The sequence below is a fragment of the Rhinatrema bivittatum genome, chromosome 11, assembly GCF_901001135.1.
Source record: "Rhinatrema bivittatum chromosome 11, aRhiBiv1.1, whole genome shotgun sequence".
In the NCBI taxonomy this organism is placed as follows: Eukaryota; Metazoa; Chordata; class Amphibia; order Gymnophiona; family Rhinatrematidae; genus Rhinatrema; species Rhinatrema bivittatum.
In genome coordinates, this window is record NC_042625.1 from 15,766,876 (window position 1) to 15,793,300 (window position 26,425).

The 26,425-nt window shown below is 44.2% G+C and overlaps 2 protein-coding genes across 2 annotated transcripts in view; both read left to right on the top strand.

Annotated features, from left to right (window-relative positions):
* The window catches only part of LOC115073493 (retinol dehydrogenase 14-like), a 73,168-nt gene extending 61,577 nt beyond the window's left edge, over positions 1–11,591 (top strand). Inside the window, exon 6 of the mRNA XM_029571943.1 lies at positions 11,423–11,591. Coding sequence (XP_029427803.1) covers positions 11,423–11,523 — 101 coding nt within the window. The 3' untranslated portion in view covers positions 11,524–11,591. The remainder of the gene's footprint in view (positions 1–11,422) is intronic.
* A 287-nt stretch (positions 11,592–11,878) lies between these two features.
* The window catches only part of CRYBB1 (crystallin beta B1), a 71,953-nt gene continuing 57,406 nt past the window's right edge, over positions 11,879–26,425 (top strand). Inside the window, exon 1 of the mRNA XM_029571945.1 lies at positions 11,879–12,206. The gene's annotated coding sequence lies outside the window, so the exon portion shown is untranslated. The remainder of the gene's footprint in view (positions 12,207–26,425) is intronic.

The following is a 26,425-nucleotide window of genomic DNA, read 5'->3' on the forward strand; positions in this document are numbered from 1 at the left end:
ACAAGGTACCTCTTTACAATGTAAAATGTTATAATATACAAGTTACCTTGTTACAATGTAAAATGTTATTATATAAATATATTATAAATGTTACAATATATATACATCTCTTCAGCTCCTATACAAGTTACCATGTTACAATGTAAAATAAGCAGATCTTGCCTTATTCGTTCAGTTATATGTGAACCGATGTGATATCTCGATCGAATGTCGGTATATAAAAGCAAATAAATAAATAAATAAATAAAATAAGAATGAAGGCTATAGGGAACTAAAACTCCTGGTGGTGCCGGTCTGTCCCAGGCATCCATGGTATGCGCATTTGAAAAGACTCCTGGTGGAGTCCATGGTATGCGCATTTGCAAAGACTCCTGGTGGAAACTCCCCTTTGCCTTCTGCCGCACAAGGATCTGTTACAGCAGGGACCGGTTCTTCATGAGGATCTGTCTTGGTTTTGTCTTACAGTTTGGTCTTTGAGAGGGCTCGCCTGTTGAAGCGCGATTATTCCTCTGTGGTGATTGCCATCTTAATTCGCGCTCACAAGTTTTCCACTTCCTTGGCTTATGTATGGGTTTGGAGAGTTCTTGAGGCCTGGTGTGAGGAACGTGGTGTTCTTCCTCATTCAGTTAGGATCCAACTCATTCTGGACTTTTTTTGCAAGATGGGTTCAATAAAGGATTGGCCCTTAATTCCTTAAAGATTCAGGTTGCGGCTCTTACCTGTTTCAGGGGCCAGGTGTATGGTAGTTCATTGTTGTCTCACCCTGATGTGATTCATTTTTTGAAGGGAGTGAAGCATCTTAGGCCTACCTTAAGGTTACCGGTTCTCTTATGGAGTCTTAACTTGGTGCTGGAATTTTTGGTGGGCCCCATGTTCCAACCGCTGCATAGCATTTCCTTGCGGTTGTTGACCTTGAAGACTGTGTTCCTGGTGACTATATATTCAGTGCATCGAATTTCTGAGCCGCAGGCATTGTCTTGCCAGGAACAGTTCCTTTGGGTGTCTCGGGGGGCATTATTTATTTATTTATTTAAACATTTTTCTATACCGTCGCTAAGTTATATACCATCGCAACGGTTTACAAATAGGCACATAGACTAAGGTAAGTAAATGTAGGATATCTTACATTCTAACAGGTGCCAATAAAGTTCGGTTACAATTTCATAAATAAAATCATTATTTGAGTAATGTTGGTCAAGTCCAGGTATATTATTGAGTTACTATCGCTTTGAAATATTACTTCTTAAAAGTAGGATTGATTCAATTCATTCTCATCTGCATTACCTTGTACTTTCATTCTCTACCCTCCACACTCTTTACAGCTGCATACTGTTCCATCCTTGCCCAAAGTAGTCTGAGACTTTCATTTGAATCAGTCCACCACCTTGCCGTCCCTGGATAAGGTCAGGGATGCAGAGGAGTATTGCCTCTTGCACTCCTTGGATGTCAAGAGACTTGTCGTGCGGTATCAAACTATTTGAGAAAATGTGATTGCATAGCACAATGTTATATCATGAGACATTGGAAAACGTCTGACACAGATCTTGCCAGAGAATGATTTAATCTAGTTTCACCTACGGCTTGTTGTGAGCATGAGCTGATAAAAATGTATGACACAGAGGACAGGTTTGAGAGAACATGAGCTGGTATTCCTAGCATATTGTCTTCTGTCAAGATTTACATCTGTTATTATTCCACTGAAGCTTTAATAAAGTTTGTTCACATTTTTTTTTAAAGTCAGATAGGGATGGGCGGGGGGTGTTTTTGTTGAACCGAATTTAACTTGGAATACGTCGATGTTTCCCAAATACTCCGAGAGGTCACTTGCATGTCTGTACTGTGCTGTTGTGTGCAGATGGTGTAATTCAGAGCATGCTCGGTCGTTGGGTCCTAGGCTCTGGAAAAGCCTCCCTCTATCCCTAAGAACCTGACGTAAAACCAAAAAATTCTGAGAAGAGCTGAAAATGTTACTGTTCGCGCAGGCTAAGTGATCAGAGCATTACATGAAATGGGAAGACTGGACGATTGCAGACGTTAAAACAAGATCTAATAGCACAGTAGTTTTATGTTTTACTGGCATCTTATAGATATGTTTACTGATTTACATTTTATATTGTAATCTGCCTCGTACAGGAGGAATGTAAATTGTTCAGATAAATAAAAAAAAAAAATACTGCTGTTTGTCCCTTTTTTCTCTCTGCTAGTTCTCAGTAAAATATTTTGTATAGAGAAATCTGTGAGGTGGCCTACCTTCCAGTGACCCGAAATTTTAGTACAATGTTGAGTCATTCTGGATATCTGAAAAGAAGAAAAAAAAAGAAAAAAATTAAAGGAAGGAAAGTATGAAATAAAACCCCACAAAACAGTCTGATTTTAAGGTTCACCTATCGTTGTGGCAAGTGACAAAAATAAGTTATCTAAAACCGCTGGAAACATGTCTCCTATTTCTACTGCAAAATCTCTTTTTCTAATTATATTTTCTACTAAGAATACAAAATCTAGAGCAGTGACAAATCCATTCTCGTCATCCTGTCATAGACTGAGGTGATTTTTGCTAGCAGGTCGGGTTGTACTTATTTCTCGCCAAAAGGAATGCCTGAGCAGGCCAGGGAACGCTTTATAACCCCAAGGGCAAGAGGGAAGCCTGCGCTCCCAAACCAAACACAACATAATCATTCAGATCTACTCCTCTGGCCGGCAGGGGCCACTGCACTTATGGCATTGGGTGGTCTGTGGTAACTTTACTGTATGGGGGGGTAACCCCCAGGGAACAGCGTCTGCTTCCCTAACCCGCACTGGCAGCCACTTCTCCTGGGCGCACGATGCCGAGGAGGCGGACACGCGGTTTTCACCCTAGCGCCTCCTTTTTAACGCAGTTTGCTCATTTGCCTACTGCATCGCGTGCCCGGGAGAGGTGGATGGGAACGCATTAGGGAAAGCAGGTACTGGACCAAGAGCGCCCGTTTTTTCGCGCGCAGATATTGCATCGGCCTGTATGTAAGTGGGGTCGTGTGGAGGGAGGTGACCTTTGCTGGCTGCCTCGCCTCCTTCCTTCCTGCCCAGCAGCATTCCACGGCCCCTAACAGCTTCCCCTAGTAAAACAATGGGGATTAGTCGGGAGGGTTTGCTCAAACGTATCCAAGGTATTCTGATTTTCTTCTAGCAAGCCAAATTTAGATACTTTCCATCCTTTCTTTGGAGGGTTATTATACACAGACACAGATCCCTTTTACGTAATTTTTTCCAACATTCCATAGGTTGGAAACCATAAAAGAAACTTACAAGAGCAATGAAGCTCCAGAATGCATAATTAAAGTGTGTGTTGCATGTTTTCATCAGTAAAACTGCGTACATCTGTTTTGAATAGTTTGCCTACTTAAGAAATATACCGATCTGCATTATTAAAAAGAATGTTTAAAGCAGTTAAAAATGTTTTCAGGTGCTATTGCCTTTTGACCTTGTTAAAGGGAATCTCTGCCATACCTTTTATGGGACCGCAAGAAAATGTATTGCAGTGCACGAGCTTTTGAGAGCACAGAGGTAAAGGGGCCCCAGCGCTCTTGAAACCTCATGCATGGTTACATCTTTTCTGGAGGTCCCCTAAAAAAGTGTCACAACGCTATGAAGATTCTGGCTTTCTCCAGGAGCGATACAGCTGCTGACTTTCAACGGGATGCTGAAGCTCGGGGCAGATCGGCCTTTCAGCACTTTGGGCATGCCCTGGTGGGCCGGTCTATCCAATCATGTGGCTGGTGTTGGTCACATGCCTGCGGTGCCGCTGCGAGCACCAGGTCCCCAGCGCTTCGTGCACAGTAGGGGGGTCTCTTGCTCACTATGGGGGCGTTTTTTTTAAAAGTCCACGTAGGCTGGTTTTATAACATGCGTGCGCTGGCACGCACACGTTATATAATCCGATGGCCACGCCCGCATGCGCGCCGCATTTTAAAATCTGCGTACGTATGTGTGGGCGACTTGCGCGCGCGGGGGGGGGGGGATTTTGTAATTTATGCACGGCGACGCGATCGGGTCTTTGCCCAGTTCCCTCCCAGTCCACTCCAATTAAGGAGTGGACAGGGAGGGAACTTTCCTATCCCTACCCTTCCTATCTCTTCTCCTCTCCTCCCCGACCCCTAACCTAACCCTACCTATTCCTAATTTTTTTGTTTTGTAACTTACTTCTGCTCCTTCGGAGCAGAAGTAAGTTACGCGCGTTGGCCAGCTACCGGCGCGCGCTTCCCTGGTACAGGGCCTAATGACCGCTGCCTGGCCGGCCCCCGCCAGACCATGCCTCCTGGCCTGCCCCTTTTTTGGGGCTTGGCACTTCTGCACATAACGGAGGTTACGCGCGTGGCCGGGCCCATTCTAAAATGCGCACGGCGTATGCAAGGCCCAGCCAAGCATGTAACTCCCACTTTTTTTCGCTTGTGGCCTTTTTAAAGTTGGCCTGTATTTATTTATATTTAGGCTATCAAAAAGGTCTTTCACTTTCTTGTGCTATGGGTAGATATGACTTTTTGCTGAAAATCATCACATGGTTGGCGAGAGCCCAGATCTGTATGGTGATCATGACCTGTTCCGCTTCATTGCCTGTGGATGCTGTGGCCTCCCAGAGCCGGTGAGAAACCTGACGGCCAGAAGCGTGATTACAGCGGCACTTGGTCCCCTTCACTGTGCGTTTTTTGCAAAGTTCCCTATCCTCTCTTGGATCCCCTCCCCCACCTTCTGCCGCCTCTCCTCCTCAGCTCTGTCTTTCAGCAGGAGGTGGCCAGGAGGCAGAGCCGAGGAGGAGAGGAGCCATGAGAGGATAGGGAACTGCGCCTCATGTCTCTGCTGACTCAACCTCTGCCGCAGGCCCTTGCTGCAATTCCCGCATCAAAAAGCACAATCACCCTTAGCAACAGGCAGCCCACAGAGACACTTTTATGCCAGGGCTTTGCTCAGACCCCCTAACCACCAAGTAAGTGAATATAAAGTTTTTGATTATTCACAGGAACTGCTGCAGCTTTTAAACTCTAGAGGAGGGAGAATGCATGAATGACTGGGTACAAATGATATCGCAATGATAGGGAGGATCAGCTTGGTGGGGGTGAGGCACTTTATGTCCGGGAGGGTATAGAGTCCAACAGGATAGTTTTTGGATACTTGCCAGGTTCTTATGGCCTGGATTGGCCACTGTTGGAAACAGGATGCTGGGCTTGATGGACCCTTGGTCTGACCCAGTATGGCATTTTCTTATGTTCTTAGGATAAAGATCATACAAGAGAGTAAATGCTCAGTAGAATCTATATGGGTAGAAATCCCATGTGTGTTGGGTAAGAGTATAGTGATAGGAGTATACTACCGTCCACCTGGACAAAATGGTCAGACAGATGATGAAATGCTAAGAGAAATCAGGGTAGCAAACCAATTTGGCAGTGCAATAACAATGGGAGATTTCAATTACCCCAATATTGACTGGGTAAATGTAACATCAGGACTTGCTAGAGACATAAAGTTCCTGGATGTAATAAATGATTGCTTCATGGAGCATTTGGTTCAGGAACCAACAAGAGAGGGAGCTATTTTAGATTTAATTCTTAGTGGAATGCAAGATTTGGTGAGAGAAGTAACAGTGGTGGGGCCACTTGGCAACAGTGATCACAACATCATCAAATTTAAACTAATAACTGGAAGGGGGACAATAAGTAAATCTGCAGCTCTAACACTAAATTTTAAAAAGGGAAACTTTGATAAAATGAGGAAAATAGAAAAAAACTGAAAGGTGCAGCTGCAAAGGTTAAAAGTGTTCAACAGGCTTGGACATTGTTTAAAAATACAATCCTAGAGGCGCAGTCCATATGTATCCCGCGCATTAAGAAAGCTGGAAGGAAGGCAAAACGATTACCGTCATGGTTAAAAGATGAGGTGAAAGAGGCTATTTTAGCCAAAAAAACATCCTTCAAAAATTGGAAGAAGGATCCATCTGAAGAAAATAGGATAAAACATAAGCATTGTCAAGGTAAGTGTAAAACATTGATAAGACAGGCGAAGAGAGAATTTGAAATGAAGTTGGCCATAGAGGCAAAAAATCATAATTAAAACTTTTTTAAATATATGCAAAGCAAGAACCCTGTGAGGGAGTCGGTTGGACCATTAGATGACAGAGGGGTTAAAGGGGCTCTTAGGGAAGATAAGGCCATTGCAGAAAGACTAAATGAATTCTTTGCCTCCGTGTTTACGAATGAGGATGTTGGGGAGATACCAGTTCCAGAGATGGTTTTCAGGGGTGAAGAGTCAGACGAACTGAGTAAAATCACTGTGAACCTGGAAGATGTAGTAGGCCAGATTGACAAACTAAAGAGTAGCAAATCACCTGGACCGGATGGTATGCATCCTAGGGTTCTGAAGGAACTAAAAAATGAAATTTCTGATCTATTAGTTAAAATGTGTAACCTATCATTAAAATCATCCATTGTACCTGAAGACTGGAGGGTGGCCAATGTAACCCCAATATTTAAAAAAGGCTCCAGGGGCGATCCGGGTAACTATAGACCAGTGAGGCTGACTTCAGTGCCAGGAAAAATAGTGGAAACTATTCTCAAGATCAAAATCGTAGAGCATATAGAAAGACATGATTTAATGGGACACAGTCAACATGGATTTACCCAAGGGAAGTCTTGCCTAACAAATCTGCTTCATTTTTTTGAAGGGGTTAATAAACATGTGGATAAAGATGAACCAGTAGAAGTAGTGTATTTGGATTTTCAGAAGGCGTTTGACAAAGTCCCTCATGAGAGGCTTCTACGAAAACTAAAAAGTCATGGGATAGGAGGTGATGTCCTTTCGTGGATTACAAACTGGTTAAAAGACAGGAAACAGAGAGTAGGATTAAATGGTCAATTTTCTCAGTGGAAAATGGTAAACAGTGGAGTACCTCAGGGATCTGTACTTGGACCGGTGCTTTTCAATATATATATAAATGATCTGGAAAGGAATACGACGAGTGAGGTTATCAAATTTGCGGATGATACAAAATTATTCAGGGTAGTTAAATCACAAGCAGACTGTGATACATTACAGGAGGACCTTGCAAGACTGGAAGATTGGGCATCCAAATGGCAGATGAAATTTAATGTGGACAAGTGCAAGGTGTTGCATATAGGGAAAAATAACTCTTGCTGTAGTTACACGATGTTAGGTTCCATATTAGGAGTTACCACCCAGGAAAAAGATCTAGGCATCATAGTGGATAATACTTTAAAATCGTCGGCTCAGTGTGCTGCAGCAGTCAAAAAAGCAAATAGAATGTTAGGAATTATTAGGAAGGGAATGGTTAATAGAACGGAAAATGTCATAATGCCTCTATGTCGCTCCATGGTGAGACCGCACCTTGAATACTGTGTACAATTCTGGTCGCAGCATCTCAAAAAAAGGTATACTTGCGATGGAGAAGGTACAGAGAAGGGCAACCAAAATTATAAAGGGGATGGAACAGCTGCCCTGTGAGGAAAGGCTGAAGAGGTTAGGGCTGTTCAACTTGGAGAAGAGACGGCTGAGGGGGGATATGATAGAGGTCTTTAAGATCATAAGAGGTCTTGAACGAGTAGATGTGAATCGGTTATTTACACTTTCGAATAATAGAAGGACTAGGGGGCATTCCCAAGTTAGCAAGTAGCACATTTAAGACTAATCGGAGAAAATTTTTTTTCACTCAACGCACAATAAAGCTCTGGAATTTGTTGCCAGAGGATGTGGTTAGTGCAGTTAGTGTAGCTGGGTTCAAAAAAGGTTTGGATAAGTTCTTGGAGGAGAAGTCTATTAATGGCTATTAATCAATTATACTTAGGGGTAGATTTTAAAAAAATGCGCGTTCGCGTACTTTTGTTGGCGCACCAGTTGCAAACAAAAGTACGCTGGATTTTAGTAGATACTCGCGTAGCCGCGCGTATCTGCTAAAATCCAGGATTGGCGCGCGCAAGGCTGCCGATTTTGGGCAGCTGGCGCGCGCCGAGCCGCGCAGCCTGCCTCGGAGGGAACTCTCTTTCGCCCTCCCCTCACCTTCCCCTCCCTTCCTCTACCTAACCCCCCCCCCCCCGGCCCTATCTAAAACCCCCCCCCCCCTACCTTTGTCCGTGGATTTACGCCTCCCGGAGGGAAATGTAAATCCACGCGCGCCAGCGGGCCGCTGGTGCGCCGAGACGCAACCCAGGGGCGGTTCCGGAGGGCGTGACCACGCCCCCGGACCACCCCGGGCCGAAACCATGCCCCCGGGCCCGCCCCCAAAACGCCGCGTCGGTCAGCCCCGCCCCCAACACGCCCCCAACAAAAAACCCCGGGACTTACGCAAGTCCCGGAGCTCTGCGTGCACCGGCAGGCCTATGGAAAATAGGCACGCCGGCGCGCAAGGCCCTGCTCGTGTAAATCTGGGCGGATTTACGCGAGCAGGTCTTTTAAAATCCGCCCCTTAGGGAATAGCCACTGCTATTAATTGCATCAGTAGCATGGGTTCTTCTTAGTGTTTGGGTAATTGCCAGGTTCTTGTGGCCTGGTTTTGGCCTCTGTTGGAAACAGGATGCTAGGCTTGATGGACTCTCGGTCTGACCCAGCATGGCAATTTCTTATGTTCTTATGTTCTTAGTGGAATATTTGTGTGAGCAGTCAGTCTGTGTAAGTTTTGTATGTGTAATTGATTATTTGTATGTGTATGAGAGAGGGTATGTTTCACTGAACCTGTGTCAGCTTGTGAGAATGTACGTGTGACTGATCATGTGTGTCAGTGTGTAGGTGTGATCAATGTGTATCAGCATGTGAGAGTGTATGTGTGATCATATGTGTGTCAGGATCTGAGAGTATATGTGTGATCGTGTGTGTCAGTGTGAAAGTATGTATGACTGTATGTGTCAATGTGTATTTGTGAACGAGTGTATGTGTCAGCATCAGTGTATGATTGATCCTATGTGTGTCAGCATGTGAGTTAATGTGTGATTGTCTGTGTCAGTGAGCATGTGCGTGTGTGTGGGTTAGAGAATGCAAAGCAAAAATAGTCTATGCAACCCCCAACAATTGCAAAGTGGAATCAAAAGTTCCCAGGGGAGAGCAGGGGATATTTTATCCTTATTAGTTTTAATTATTGGGTGTTGGATGTGTCTGCTGTTTTCAAATATTTTATGCTGGTTTGGGAAATGTTAAAAACATGTTTGTGTTTTTAATTATTGGATATTTCATTCAATTGTATTGAAACATATATTCTTTTTATTAGTATGGTTTTTACTATTATGATTGATTTATATTTCTTGATTTTATTGTTTGATGTTGGAAGAGGAATGGTATCTGTTTTTGCACTGTTGCACTGCATACAGATTATGGCTTGATGCATTTTCCAGTTCAGTTTGTCTATACATTTATATTTATACTTTATGGTTTCTTTATTCTGTATTTGGTGAGGGTCTGTCTATGTTCTGCACATGTGACCAGTATGAGGTATTTTCCTAGCATGTAGTTTCTATGTAGATTGCTATAGATCCCTAGGTTCTGTTTTCCTAATAGGAGGTGTATGGGTGTTTTAGGGCCTTTTCATAGGTAGGGTTGTTTCAGTTTGAGTGCTGGCAATTAGTGCTATTGTGGTATGGGAATTGGGAAGTATACTATATTGTAATTGTAATTCAGTTTACCAAAGGCTCTCCAAGGGCCAAGGTCACATCCAACATGTGTAACAATAGGCCTAATACCATATGGGTTCCAAATGTCTTCTTTTTTTTTTTTTCGGCAGAGGTTTCTAGTTGTCACCACTGCAGTCCATGTAAAAATAATATACACGTTACTGTAAATGATATTTTTACCTCAGAAGACTGTACTTTGAATGTCTTTTTCATGTAGAATCTGCTAAAATAATCTATAATTGTGTGTGGGGAGGGTGCAAGGCTGTAAGGTTCACTTAGGGTGCCTTATACTCATGCACTGGCCCTAGCTGCAGTGGTTTCATGTGGGAAAGCCGGATTCCATCTCAAACTGTGCTGCTTTGAGTCAGTCGATGTCCCCAATCTTAGCTGTAGCAGTGATGTGTGCAGTCTCAGCCATGGCCACATTTTATTTTTTTAACCCCAGAAGCCAGCAGCATGGATTACTTCTGGGCCTCCATTCTAAAATAGGTAGGCAGAGCCTGGAGAACCATAACTGTAAAGGCAGCAGACTCTGTAGCACACGGTCAATGAGAATGCATTGTTGAGGGGACCAGAGAAGTGAAGGCAAGCTATAGTCACAGAAAGGGAAGGGGTGAGCCAGAAGGAAATGCCTTGCATTGTTGGTGAGAATTCTGTCTGAGGTGGCTGTGGAACCAGTGAATCTCCTGGAGAGACAGAATGCAGAGAAGGGGTAGGAAAGGGAAAGGGAAGGGGTGCTGCAGGCTGGGGAAGAGCTGGCAGCAAGCAAAATTAATGCCTCCCGTGTAATGATGTAGGAGGCATTTACTAAGGGGTAGATTTTAATAGGAGTGCGTGCGCGTCGACGTGCGCGCGCTACCCGGCGCGCACACATGGACGCGCCAATTTTATAACATGCACGCGCGGGGGTGGGTACAGTTTCACAAATGTCGCGCAGTGACGCATCCCGGCCTTCCCAGTTCCCTCCCAGGCTGCTGTACCGGCTGCTTCCAGCCCCGCCCCCCTCCCCGCCCCTTTAACTGGGCCAGGCACTTCGGCTCTTAAACCGAAAAGCAATGGGGGTTGGAACCCTTTGAAGATGCACGCGGCGCATGCAAGGCCTGGCCACGTGCGTAACCCCCATTTTTTATGCGCGCGGGGGTTTTAAAATTTGACCGTAATGTGTGTATATGTCTGAGAGAGAGAGAGTGTGCGTGTGTGTGTGTGCGTGTGTGTGCATGTGTGCGTCTGTGTGTGTGTGTGTCTGAGCCACTGGTTGGCAGCGTAATTGCCTCACTGGTTGGCAGCACCAGACCACAAATCCAGGATATATATATATATACATGAAAGATTTAACCAAATGGGAGAGGGGCCAACCAGTAGAATGGATGGAAGGAGGACTGCAATTCAGTTTGCTCATCCCTGGTCTAGGGGGTGCTCTACTTCTTAGTTATTTGGGAAAAAAATGTGAACTTTACAATCGAGATATTTTGGTTCCAGGTCACAAGGGTTGGCTTGGCATGCTTTTGGGAGCTGTTGAAACAAGTCCTGCACAGAAAACTCACAACAGTGTCAGACATATAATCCATGGGCCTGTTTTGAAAAAAAATCCCCAGGGCCAATATTTTCCTGCAATCTGCCCCTGTTGAAGCCACAGGGATCTACCATTGCTGTTGATGTGCGAAACAAAATTAAACAGCAGTTGCTTAAATCTGAATCTATGTATTACACAGGAAAAGATTCAAAACTGATTTCCGCTACGTTAGTTTGCAATTAGTCTTTTGAATGTTTTTTTTTATCCATAGGATATGTAATCTTCCCAGCTTGGCCAGAGTCCAAACAATATTCGCTGTGTGTTCAACCTGTGTTTATCCTGGCTCCAGAGCACTCTAAGGGGATTTTCTGATATTTTCTCTGCCCTTACACAGAGTTGGGATGTCTCAGGAGACCAACACACACATGGGATGCACAGAAGCAGAATCCATGTGAAAGTATACCAGATTTTATTCCGAAATGTATTCCATTTATTAGTTTTATCCCCAAAATGTTGACAGTCACGTAATTGCTTGCGTTCCCTGTGCATTTTTCTCGCATGCATAAAGAATAGAGAGTTGTTTCTTTTTAATTTAATGGCTGCCATATGAACACTAGGAGAGAGCATTTCATTAAAACAATAGCTGGAAGAAATGGCAGTTTGACAGTTTTAGCAGATAGAACGATGCTTATTTTTCTTTAATTGGATTTTTTTTTGGCACTCGTATGCAAATGTTTGCCACACGCAATACGGAGCAGTGAAATAACCTAAAATAGAATATGTACTGTCATCAGGGGCAGGAAAATGCCAGGATTTAATAGGCATAAGCACCCAGCTAAAGAAAGAGATTCTGAAGAGAAATTGTGGATTTATTTTCCTTAGAAACAAAAGTGGGCAATATTGAATGCCTTAGTGTATGTCATTTGTTCACTTGCACACACACAAGCACCAAGCTTTCAATATTTTCTTCCTCCAGGCGCGTTCATTTTGTGAGCCCAAAATGTCTGCAGTCCAAAAGCAGCTGCGGAGGAATTCCAGGGGCGAATCCTTAGCAGGTGAGCACATATATTGAGCGTTCTCTGGCCATAGTTACATGCACAGGTCTGGTCAGAAATGCACAGTTACATGCACAGTCTGAATTTTACCTGGATATTATCCGAGGATATTCAGCAGGACACTTGTCCTTCGGCATATCCAGGGGGGAAGTTACATGTGTAACTTTCCCTTGGATATTTTTGCCACTCACCGGCTCTCTGAATGTATGTTTTTTAATTAATCTATTTATTTGCTTGCATTTACTAAGTGCCTAAGTGCTGAAGCTCTTTGACTATTGCAGTCAAAATGAAAACAAATTTTAAAAAATTCAGGTTTTAACCAGAATCACTTTAGCGCTGTGAGGTGCAGTATAATTGTAGTTTCTGGAAGCCAGCTGCCTTCCTCCTCTTGCTTTTAGAAATTTAGGGAAGTTTAAAAAATGTAAGCTCAGGCAATACATAAAAATTCCAGTTTATAGCTGCTGCTATAAACATTTGTGAGAGAAACAAAATGCTAATCTGATTATTCTCACTCAGGTGCTATTTAGAAAACAGCCACAAAATGAGTGTTATATAAAATCTGCTTTGCATCAGACAAATATGACTTACCTTGAGAAAAGGTGAAAAAGTTAGAATTCCAGCGGGCGTACCCTGGCCGGCGGCCTCTCTGACTGCATTTTTATAGCTCTCATTCAGATAAGCAGAAGGATTGAGGAGGTATTACCAAAACCCCAAAGTCAGCATATGTGAGGAGGCACCTTATTCAGTGCAGAACAAAGCACAGGAATGGGTGCACATCAGCTAAAAAGCAACATGACAGTAAACAGTCACACATCATTTTTTAAATCTTATTTGTCTCTTCTGATTTCTTACCAGACTGTCATTGTACAAGCTATACCTTAAAGAAGCTTTCGATTCTAATACAGATTTTATATTAATTCTTTTAGACATTTTGGAAGCGTTCGATACGCTAGATCACAAAATTCTAATGTCTAGTTTGCAATCCATAGGAATTCAATCCACAGTATTAGAATGGTTTAATGGTTTTCTCATCAACCGTTCCTGTCAGATCAATATTGGGTCACACTCATCGTCATCATATCCAATGCCTACAGGGGTTCCCCTAGGCTCATCACGTTCTCCAATACTATTCAATATTTACTTATTACCATTATGTAATATTCTTTCTGCATTAAGGGCCGGATTTTAATAGCTACACGCGGGCGTAGATTTGTGCGCGCAACCTGGCGCGCACAAATCTACGCCTGATCTTATAACTTGCGCGCGCAGCCACGCGCAAGTTATAAAATCCGGGGTCGGCGCGCTCAAGGGGGTGCACACTTGTGCAGCTTGCGTGCGCCAAGCCCTAGAGGAGTCCCAATGGCTTTCCCCGTTCCTTCCGAGGCCGCTGCGAAATTGGAGCAGCCTCATAGGGAAATTTCCTTCTGCTCCCTCCCACTTTCTCCTCCCTTCCCCTATCTAACCCACCCCCCAGCCCTACCTAACCCCCCCTACCTTTATTTTGTTATTTATGCCTGCCTGTGGCAGGCGTTGCGCACGCTGGCTGGCTGCCGTGATGGAGGCCTCAGTCCCGCCCCCAGACCGGCGCCCCGCCCACACCCCCCGCCCCCTTCCTGCCCCTTTTTCAAAGCCCCGGGACATACGCGTGTCCCGGGACTTGCGCGCATCGCCGGGCATATGCAAAATAGGCTCGACGCGCATAACCCCCCCTGCGCAAGTAAATCCAGCCAGATTTACGCGCGCAGGGCTTTTAAAATCTGCTCCTAAATGTTTAATTTAAAATATATGCGGATGATATTCAACTTTTCGTCCCATATAAATCATCTTGGTCAGAAACGCTTTCTATGGTACAAATTTACATTAAAACAATAGAAAAATGGATGCGAAAAAAACAGAAGCTATACGTCTAAGTTTTGTTGAGAACCCAATTAATAGTCCGCCACTACATATCTTGATAGATAGTGAATGTATTCCAATTTCTAAACAAGTACGTAGTTTAGGAGTTACAATAGATTTTCAAACCTTTCCCTGTCTGGTCACATTTCAAAAACTGTTAAAAACGCTTTCTTCAAACTATATTTACTAAAACGTTTAAAACCATTGCTGTTTGCCCAAGATATTTGGCTTGGTTCTTCAATCATTATTATTTTCAGGTCTGGATTACTGTAACGGTTTATATTTAGGTCTACCTGAATCAAGAATTAAACAGCTTCAGTTAATACAAAACACAGCAGCTCACATTCTTACTGGTACACCATTAAAACAGCACATCACTCCTATTTTATATAAACTGCATTAGCTACCTAGCAAATATCAAATTTTGTATAAAATATTGATCATAATCCATTCATTATTAAATAATCCAAACTCTTCCTGGCTTTGCTCTACTTTAAGAATATATAAACCTTCCAGAGAGCTTCGATCTTCAAACATGAGCCTTTTGGACATTCCATCTGTAAGCTTAGCCAGATTGAATGTAACGCGTCAAAGAGCTTTTTCAGTGGCAGGGTCCATACATTGGAATGCCCTACCAAATGCATTGTGTCAAACCTCGAACAGTAAGGATTTTAAAAAAATCATTAAAAACATACCTTTTCAGAGAAGCATTCAGAACCATTGAATAAGAGACCAGGTAGTTTATGTTTTCTACTTTCTTCTTGTCGTTGCAATTATGATTTATTTTCTTTCCACCTTTTCTCCTTATTAAATTTAATGTAAACTTTCTAATTTTATTATTTTTATTTACTTAGATATTCATTATATTGATATAGATATGTTACCAATGTAATTTTATTCAGACTTTTACTATTATCTTAATATTTCTCTATTTTATTTTTATTTTATGCGTTTACTATTTTTATGACCAATGTTGTAAACTGTTTTGTTCAAATTTTATTTGCTAAGACGGTATATAAAAAGTTTTAAATAAATAAATAAATAAGCTGCCTTCTTTCACGCGGCATTAGCTGTGTTTGCAACGAAAGGCTGAACATTTGAGTGAAATAATCAAAAGTATGGTTTGTGGGTCCTTTGGCCAAGTACCTAGCAGATATTCTGTGGGTGGAGTGACAGTCCTACCAATTTTTTAGCACTGTTTTAGTAACACAGAAACAGAGACAGCACAAAAAAGGCCCTCCAGCCTAACTATCCAGTTCACACAGCGTGGAGAGAGCAGAGCAGAGAAAAACTACGGTTCTGCATTCTTGGTAACGTTAAAAAAAAAAAATCCTGCTGCTTGATACTAGTTAGTTTGAGTGCCCGATAATGGGGATTTTACTGTATTAGATTACTAAACATTTTATGGCAGTCCATAACTGTAGCAATTTTAGTAAAGTTCAGAACATGCCAGTTGAAATCTACTTTGGCTTCTTCTTAAGATGTTTTTACCATAAGCCATATGTAAAGGGGTCCCCAGAATACTTTAAGGGACAGGATCCAGAGATATAGCCCAGTCTACCTTAAGCCCCAGCCAGCAGGAAATCCTGGTCGGGGTGGCTCAAGGCAATCTGCAGCCTGAGGCGAGGGATGAGAGGGTCTCCCCCGCCCAGTATAAATATTACACTGGGCCCCAGAATACCAATACACCACCTACCAGGGAAACAAAACAAGCCCGATTGCTATGGATCCCTACACAGACACTACAAGCTATCGGAAGCTCTCATCTTGGTCACCCACACAGACCCTCACCAAATACCGAATAAAGGATCACAAATTGGACAAAAACTGAAATGGAAACCCTAAGAAGCCAGACTCTGTGTGTAACAATGGAAAAACATAACCACCATTCCTCATAAAACAAATTAAATCAAGAAACATAAAGCATCAATTATAATGGTAAAGCCATACTAATAAAAGAATATTTTAAAACTACTGATAATAGAATAACTTCTACTAATTAAAATCATATGCATTTTTTAAAAATTTCCCAAGCACCAATAAAATATTTCAAAACAGCACATATCAAATAACACCCAATAATTAAATGAATAAGGATTTTAAAAAGCCCTTGCTGTCCATACCTGGGAATCTGGATTTCTCGTCACTCTGAGATAATGTGGATTGGGGGGAGCCGCACACACTTCATTCTCTCTCAAACACACTTACCCATATTCGTTCTTTCATACACTCCTTCACATGCTCTCACATACGCACTCCCGCTCTCTCCCTCATACACATGCTCTCACACACACTAACTCTGTCTCATACACATGCAGGCTTTCACACACATATATGCAAGCTCGCTCTCTCATACACATGAAGGCTCTTTCTTGCAGATGCAGGCTCTCATATATACACATAGGCTCTCACATGCACACACACGTAGGCTCGCTCACTCTCTCATATACAAATGCAGACTTTCACACAAACATGCAGGCCTCGCTCTCTCTCATACACATATGCAGGTTCTCTGTCTCTCTTACCAGTGAAGAAACCAGAATTGATTTTTTTTGGTGGGCTCAAGTTTAACATGGGTGGGAGGTACTAGTTGTGCTCTTATCGATAAATGCCAAACTGGTAGATTTTTTAACCCTGCACGCATAAATCCCGGGGTTTAAGCATGTGGCAGGCCTTACGCGTGCTGGGCGAATTTTTAAATGGGCCTGGCAACATGTGTAAACCCCGGTACATGAATAAGTGCCGCGGCCTGAAAAGAGGGTGATCGGGGGGCAGGGAGGGTCGGGATGGTGGTGGCCAGTACAGCAAGTTGCATCTGCTCCAAAAGAGCAGTAAGCAATGAAAACAAAAAAAGGGAAGGTAGGAGAATGGGTTTAGTGGGTGGGGAGGGGAGGAGAGGAGAGGGGAAGAGGGAGGAAGTATGGGTAGAGAGGTAGGGAAATTCCCTCCTAGTCTGCTCCTTAATCTTATAAAATTGGACACCCCCCCCCCCCCACCCCGTGCATGCCGCCCGCACATGTGCGCGTGGCCATGGGATTTTTTTTTAAATCAGTGCGTCCATGTGTGCACGTGCACCTTTTAAAATCTACCCCTTAGAGTGCACCTGACAATGGATTTCTAGGTAGTCTGCAACATCCTTTATGCATCATGAGTGAACTTAAAAACATTTTAACTCACTTATTTTAAGCACTTACCAACAGTAAAAAATCCTTATCTAGGAAAAGGCAGCAATACACATATTACACCAGCCCTGGAACACTAATATACCAACTGTTGGCCAAACAGAGCAACCTGGACTGCTACAAATCTGTGCAGAGAGACTACGCAGGCAGAACCCAGACTAACCCTTACCTAACACAAAACTAAGGGACTACAAATTAGAAACATGCAGACAAAACTGAAATAGAAAGTCTAAGAAACCAAAATGAACAGTGGAACTTTAAAGAAAGAGCAAAATACAAAAAATGTAATAATTCACATTCCCAAAGCTGGCATAGCACAATTGATAAAACTCAACATTTTTTTTTTACCTTTATTGTCTGATCTTATTTTTCCAATCAGTTGGTCCCGGTCTCTTTTTTCCTCTTTCCCCTTGTTGGTCTTCTAATTCCTGTATCAGGGTCTGTCTTCTCTTTCTTATTCTTCACTCTTCTATCTTTCTTCTCTTCCTCCCTCCCACCCCCGCACACACACTACCTTTCTCTTACAAGCTGTATCATACACACATGCACAAGCTCTCACTCATACATGATCTCTCACACATACACACAAGCTCTCTCATGCTCTCCCACACACATAAGCTTGCACTGTCACAAGTTCTCCCATTCACATAAGCAAGCTCTCACTCTCATGCTCTCTTACACACACACAAGCTGCTCCCGAACACACACAAAAGTTCACATGCTCTCCATCACACACATACAAGCTCTCATATGCTCTCCCATATACACACACACAATCTCTTAGTCTCACATGCTTTCCCATACACATGCAAGCTCACTCTCACACACTTTTCCATACACACACGCAAGCTCTCACTTTCACATGCTTTCCCATACACACACGCAAGCTCACTCTCACATGCTTTCCCATACACACACGCAAGCTCACTTTCACATGCTTTCCCATATACACATGCTTTCCCATACATACACACACAAGCTCACTCTCACTGTTGTAATTATGTGTGTTTGTGGATCCTTTGGTGCTGTGGAGGTGACCACGCCCATGGGGAGGAGCCCTGTGAGGAGTCACAGCACTGGGCTAGGCTCATACTACACAAACACAAGAGTTCTTTTATTACACAGCTTGAAGAGAACCACCAGAGGTGGCAGTAGTGAGCCCTTCTCTCCTTGATGACGTCAGGAGGTTCCTCAGCAGGTCTCCCAGCGAGGAGATACTGTGGATGAGACAGACTGAGAGTTAGAGTACTCACTAGGTATTTGCTGTTGATATGCGATTCTACCAGGTCTGTTGTAGAAGGTACAGGCACCGAGGCAGGGAGATCAGGCCCTCGAGGAGCGAGTACCTGTTCCCTGTAAGGCACCTGAAATAAAGCAGAGGGTCCCCGAGGAGTGGGTACCCAGGTTAGCGATTACCCCGAAGGGCAGAGAGAGAACTTCCTGCAGCAGCACGGAAGCGGCAGAATAGCGTAGACAGGAATGGATTCGAGTCCTTGCTAACTCGGGGAGCTAGCAAATGAGTGAAGGTAATATACCCGGATGGCGTGACGTTAGCATGAGGGAAAGCTCTCAAGGTTCGCGCCAAGGGTGGTACAAAGATGTGGGTTGCGCGCGCACCCTAGTAGGGACCTGGGAAGAGCAATGGCGGGAGGCTGCACCATAGCCGTTCCAGGGATGCCAGAGAGGTCGGCTTGTAGATGCAGTGGTAGCCATCTTGCCCAGGTAAGCGGGAGGAGCCGTGACTAAGGTGAGGCAAACGGGGCGAAGCCGTCGAGGACCAACGGACGCAACACTCACATCCTCTCCCACTCACATATGCTTGTACTATCACATGTTCTCCCATACACACAGACAAGCTCTCACTCTCATATTTTCTTCCACACACAAGCTCCCACACATTTACACAAGCTCTCACATGCTCTCCTCACACACACGCAAGCTCTCGCATGCTCTCCCCCTCTACATATATACACACAAGCTCTCACACACACTTCCTGGCCTCCACGATGATCTCTGATTTAATTCACTTCGGTTGCACTGTGTGCGGCGGCCTCCTCCCAACTTCAGCTACCGCCGGCGGTCCTGCAGCTTCCTCCCAGCTTCAGCTGCTGGTGGTTTGGCCTCCGCCGGCAACTCTATGGCCTGCTGCCATCTTCAGCCGCTGACAGTTTGGACTCCATCGGCGGCCCTGCGGATCTTTAGCCACCGGCAGTTTGTGCCCTGTCAGTGACCCAGCGGCCTCCTCCCAGCTTCAGCCGCTGGTGGCCCTGCGAGCTCCTGCCATCTTCAGCCACCGATGGTTTGGCCTCTGCGGGCGGCTCTGCGAGCTCCTGCCATCTTCTGCCGCCGACAGGTTGGACTCCACCAGTTGGCTCTGCAGCCTGCTACCTCTTTTGCTATCGGATCTAGAGGGAGGCAACTAGCGCCCTATTGCATGGCACTCTGGGCAATTACCAGATTGGTCTGCCCTTGCTCACTTGCATGCTGCAGTCTGCAGGCAGAGCAGGACTTGAAAATCCGGACAAGTTCCGGTTTTTCAGTGGGAATTTCAGACAGTTGGCACTTGGCAACCCTATGGCAGGGGCAGGCAGTGTGAGGCGGAAGCCACAGCGGTGTTTTGAGAGAGACATTTTTTGCTGCCTCAAAAATCTGCCACCCGAAGCGGCCGCCTCACCCTGCCTCATTATAGAACCGCCCCGGATCCTGGTCTAGGAGGTGAATATCTAGCCAGGCCCAGGAGGGAACAGCTTTTACAAGTATAGCTCCACAACTTTGGAACATGTCACCAACTGCAGTGTGTTCAGAACTGAACCAGAAACTTGTTAAGGCCTTTCTGTTCCCTAATTCCTGTGTGGGTGGGGTTGCAGGGGTAAAGAGTGTGGCAGTGAAGAAGGGTGATCATGTCTTTGTTTTCTATATTTTTATGGGTGTTTTTGCTTATGGTGCAATATATAAACTTTTAAATAAATGTGAATAAAATGTGTGCTTCAGCACGTGCATACTTTAAAAAAAAACAATTAACTCCCAGTGCTGAAGGCTAATGGCATGCGGATGCATCCATCAGCAGTTTAAAATAAAAAGCATGCTTACCTGAAAGTGCACATAGACATGCTTTGTTTGCATAAAACATGCTATGAACACATTGTTTCTCTACACAAACTCTAGGTTCAGCCCCCTAGACTAATGGCCCATGAAACGTTACGCCACCTCTGTCCAGGAGTTAAATTTCCAGCATTAAGAAAATGGGAGTCAAGCCTAAGCACCTTTCTGCTTTGGGAACTAAAGCTAATGCCTTGATGAATACGGGTTAAGGTTTACTTAGCTTAACCAGTGCCAGGGGAGTTTGGTATCTGTATGGAGCTGGGCTCGGACCCTGACTGCAGGTCCAGTAGCTCACTCCTCAGAACTCCTCCCACACACGTGGCATCTGTGGGACCAGTTATAACGCGGGGACTGGCTCCCTGACAGGAATACGGAATGGAGGAGTAGCCTAGTGGTTAGAGCAACAGGCTATGCGCCAGGGAAACTAGCGTTTAAATCCCACTGTTGCTCTTTTTCCAGAGCTCTGAACTTGACCTTGAGTAAGTCACTTTACCCTCTGTTGCCTCAGGTACAAACTGAGTACTTGATTCACAAAGGGTTTTTCCCATACACACAACATGGGAGAAAAGCTTTTAGACTGTGAGCTCTCTGGGATAGGGAACTACCTACAGTACCTGAATGTAATCCACTTTGAAGTGCTGAAAAAGCAGAACATACAAAAAAATAAAGGAGGAAGCTTAGGAAAGGCCCGGCTTCTTTGTCTGTAAGCTGTGAAGATATGCAGAGTGTTTTTTTGTTGTGACTTAATAAACTTCCTGAATATTGAGCGAGAGCCTAGCCTGCATCTATTCTCGGGCCATTCTGACTGCAGATGGTGCCACACCATAACCACAGAAAGCCCCAGGGGCTCGAAGCAAGTCCATGACAGAATTCCAACTTTGTATCACAAATGCTAAACATATAACAAATTCAAACGTATGACAGACCAGACTGCAACATTGGGCATGTGAAAGTGAAACAAAAGATTCAATTAACATGAAAGCTACTTCTCACTGTTTCTTGTCATGGACTAGGTGTGCTTGCATCGCGTGAGGAAGCTTTCGTGCACACTGCCGGATGCGTGGGCGTCTGGAGGGTGGAAGATCACACTTCCTATCAGAGTGGGTGAATGCCTCATCAGGGCATGTCAGGGAGGTTATGTTTCTAGATATCATAATTATGCGTTAATTGAGAAGAGGAGCTACTTTAGATCTCGTTCTTACTGAAATGCAGGATCTTGTGCAAGATATAATGGCAGCAGCAGTCAAATCTGAGCTAATCACTGGTAGGAAAATAATAAACCACTACAATAACAATTTTAAAAAGGGACATTGTGATAAGATGAGGAATCTAGTTAGAAAGAAGTTAAAAGGAGCAGTTGCAAGGGTTGGAGGTCTGCATGAGGTGAGCAGACTGTTTAAAAACACCATTTTCAAAGCCCAAATAAAATGTATTCCACAAATTACAAATGGTAAAAGAAGAACAAGCATCTGCAGCATAGCTAAATAGTGTTGTGAAAGAGGCTATCAAAGCTAAAAACAGCTTCTTTTCAAGAATGGAAAGTAGGGCCTAATGAGAAAAATAGGGAGGCGCATATGCAGGGCCAAATTAAATGTAAAACGTTAATAAAGCAGGCCAAGCGAGAATTTGAGGAGAGACTTGCTGAAAAGGCAAAAGCTAATAATACAAACTTTTGAAGTATGTTAAAAACAAGATACCTGCAAGGGAGTCACTTGGGCCATTAGATGACCGGAGGGCATAAGGGGCACTGAAGGAGGATAAAGCCATAGAAGAAAAACTAAATGACTTTGTTGCTTCAGGGGTGTGTAGCGAAAAAAAAATTGTTTTGGTTTCTTTATTTGTTTTGGGGATTTCATTTTTCAGTTTGTTTAAAGTTTTGATTCAGTTTGTTTCCCAAACAAAAAAAAAATATTTAAAAACACAATTTAAAAAAAAAAACCTCAAAATAGGCCTACCAGAGACTTTCCAACGCTACCCCTCTCCTACCCTCAAGAAAGCCTCAGAGCTCAGATCTACCCAGCTGAACTGAGCCAGGTCAAGTTGAACCTCACCAGGTCCTTTTGAACCCCCTTCCAACATCTGAAATATTAGGCCCAGGGCCCTGGTCTACCTGGCTGGCCCTCCCTGGGCCCCTCCTACCTCCCCCAATGGAAACATATGCTGGGGCCAGCCCCTTCTGTTGGCTCCTTAGAATGCAAAAGCTAGGAGTGATCCTGCCCCACCAATCATAGATTTAAAAATTGTGCCAGCCACATGGAAGAAGGCACTTTGGCGCCTCTCACTATGCAGCCAGCTTTAATGGGAGTGGAAGGAGGTTCTTTGTTTTTGTTTTTTTTGCAAACCAAAAATACCCAAATGGCAGAACTCAGAGCGCTAGGAGTGACTACTGCATGAATTATTGCGCTAGGAGTGAGAGGTATTTAAGGCAGAACTCAGAGCGCTAGGAGTGACTACTGCATGAATTATTGCGCTAGGAGTGAGAGGTATTTAAGGCAGAACTCAGAGCGCTAGGAGTGACTACTGCATGAATTATTGCGCTAGGAGTGAGAGGTATTTAAGGCAGAACTCAGAGCGCTAGGAGTGACTACTGCATGAATTATTGCGCTAGGAGTGAGAGGTATTTAAGGCAGAACTCAGAGCGCTAGGAGTGACTACTGCATGAATTATTGCGCTAGGAGTGAGAGGTATTTAAGGCAGAACTCAGAGCGCTAGGAGTGACTACTGCATGAATTATTGCGCTAGGAGTGAGAGGTATTTAAGGCAGAACTCAGAGCGAAAGATTTTCCTTGTTATATGAGCAATTGTTAGGATGCCTCTTGCCTTCTTCCGTGTACAATATGAGGCTTGTGAGTGCCCATTCCCCACTGGGAGGGAATACAATAAAAACATTCTTAATAGTGAAAAACAGACTAACAAAACATAATAAAATAATATTACTAACACCTGCAAGGTGGAATAAAGCTGGAGTGAGAAGGACTAGTGGAAAGCTTCTTTAAATGAATGAGTTTTTAATGCTTTTTAAAATATCTTTGTGTCCTGGGTGAGGTGCAGAGCAGAGGGAATCGGCCCAAAGATTGAGAAGGCGCATTCACGGGCAGAAGCGAGCCTGGCTGCCTTGGGAGGGGGAGCATCCAGTAGGAACTGAGTGGAGGACAAAAGTGTTCGAACAGAGCTAATCCAAGGGGACTTCAAGTTATGTAGGAGGTTGTGAATGGAAACGGCAATTTTGTATTTAATTTGAAAAGGTATAGGAAGACCGGAGTGACGTGGGGTATTAGTAATTAAACGTGCAGCCGCATTCTGAATGATTCGTAGAGCACGGATAGAATTTCGGGGGAGAGACCAGCATATAAAGGGATTTGTAGTAATCAAGGGAGAGGGAAAGAAGAGCTTGGAGAACAATCTGAAAATTGTTCTGTAGTAATATCGGCTTCAGGAGGTGCATATTCTAAAGTCATGTAGTTATCCGTTTAAATGCCATACCCAGCTATATTTAGCCGGATAAAAAAGCAGCATTTTGAGGGCGTTCCGGAGAGGGGCTGAGATATCCGGCTAATCTAGCTGAATATCAGGTGTATCTGGCTAGGTTAGGCTAGGTTAGCCAGATATCCAGTTCAGTAGCACGTTATCCTGCCACACGAGCCTAACCGGCTATATTCAGTCAGAGCCGGGAGTCACAGTTATCTGGCTACATGTAGTCGGATCCCTTTAAGCAAGTATATTCAGAGGGACGTTTATCCTGCTAAGTATACCGGACAAGTTACCCGGCTAACTTTAGATGAATTACTTGTCCACTAACTGCCCTACTGAATATGGACCTCCGGGTGTTGTAACCTCCTTAACTTGTATAAGGAGTTCTTAACAATATTTCTAATGTGAGGTAACATGGAAAGAGTGGGGTCGAGATAATGACACTGTTTTTGTTAAGATTCAAAACAAGATTGTAAGTGGAAAGCCAGAAATGAATAGATTGAAGACAGATACAAGCAGAAGGGTAGATTTTAAAAGGTGCGTGTGCACATCCATGTGCACGCGGTTCTCGGTGCCCGCACATGGATGTGCAGAGGTGCGGGTGGAGGCGGGATTTTAGTAAATTATGAGCGGCGATGAAATCGGGCCTTCCCCCATTCCCTTCCAGTCCGCTCCAATTATGGAGCGGACTGGAAGGGAACTTCCCCACCCCCCTACCTAAACTCCCTCCCTCTTCCTCTCTCCCCTTCTCCCCTCCTCCCCTCCTCCTCACCACCTAACCCTTCTTATCTGTCTTTTTTTATTATGTTTTGTTTGGTTCAGGGCCGGAGCTGAAGTAAGTTGCGCACGCCGGCAGCTGGCCGGTGCGCAAGTCATCATGACAACATATAATGGCGCTGTCCCAACCCACCCCCTGCCCTGCCCCCCTGGCCCGCCTCTTCCGAGAGGCCCAGCACTTGTGCACGTAGCAGGGTTTACGCATGCGGCCGGGCCTGTTTTAAAATGCGCACGGCACATGCAAGGCCCGGCCATGCACATAAAGCCCCAGTTTTATGCACGCAGGCCTTTTAAAATCCAGCCTAAAATGAATAGTAGAAACCCATGTGGAATAAAGAGGAAAGAAAAATTGTATATCATCTGCATAACATTTATAAGAAACATCAAGGTGCCCAAGAGGACGACAGAGAGGAGTGAGATAGACATTAACGACTATTCTTCAGACTTCCCTCTCTCTCATCCATCTTTGTGCAACTCCCACTCAGCTCCTTTTCATTCTACTAACCCTACCAGAGCTCACCCAATCATAAAAACAGAAGAGCATTAGAACAGAACAAATTGCCATATACTGGGTCAGACCAAGGATCCATCAAGCCCAGCATCCTGTTTCCAACAGAGGCCAAAACCAGGCCACAAGAACCTGGCAAGTACCCAACCATTAAATCTCAAGCTACTATTGCATAATAATTAATAGCAGTTTATGGATTTTTCCTCTAGGAACTTATCCAAAACTTTTTAAAACCCAGCTATTCTAACTGCCTTAACCACATCCTCTGGCAATGAATGCCAGAGCTTACCTATGCGCTGAGTGAAAAAGAATTTTCTTCGATTTGTTTTAAATGAGCTGCTTGCTAACTTCATGGAGTGCCCCCTCGTCCTTCTATTATCTGAGAGTAAATAACCAATTTACATTAACTTGATCAAGTTCTTTCATGATTTTGAAGACCTCTATTATATCCCACCTCAGTTGTCTCTTTTCCAAACTGAACAGCCCTAACTTCATTAGCCTTACCTCATGCCCTTTATCATTTTGGTCACCCTTCTCTGCACTTTCTCCAATTCAATTATATCTTTTTTTAGATGCGGCGACCAGAATTGCACACAATATTCAAGATGTGGTCTCATCATGGAGCGATAGAGGCATTATGACATCCATCGTTTTATTTGCCACATTCCGTTCTTAATAACTTTTAATAACTCCTAACGTATCAGGCCGATACAGTACAGTGCGCTCCGATGGAGCGCACTGTTAGCCTGCTATTGGACGCGCGTTTTCCCTTACCCCTTATTCAGTAAGGGGAGGAAAACGCGCGTCCAACTCGCGGCACCTAATAGCGCCCTATTAGGTATGCGCGCGGGATACAGAAAGTAAAATGTGCAGCCAAGCCGCACATTTTACTTTCAGAAATTAGTGCCCCAAAGGTAGGCGCTAGTTTTTGCCAGCACCAGGAAAGTGCACAGAAAAGCAGTAAAAACTGCTTTTCTGTGCACCCTCCGACTTAATATCATGGCGATATTAAGTCGAAGATCCTGAAGAGTAAAAAAATAAATAAATTTGATTTCGGCCCGCGGCTGTCGGGCTGAAAACCGGACGCTCAATTTTGCCGGCGTCCAGTTTCCGAGCCCGTGGCTGTCAGCGGGCTCGAGACCTGAACCCGGCAAAATTGAGCATCGGCTGTCAAACCCGTTGACAGCCGCCACTCCTGTCAAAAAGGAGGCGCTAGGAACACGCTAGTGTCCCTAACGCCTCCTTTTGCCCGGATCTACCGCCGGACCTAATTTAAATACTGC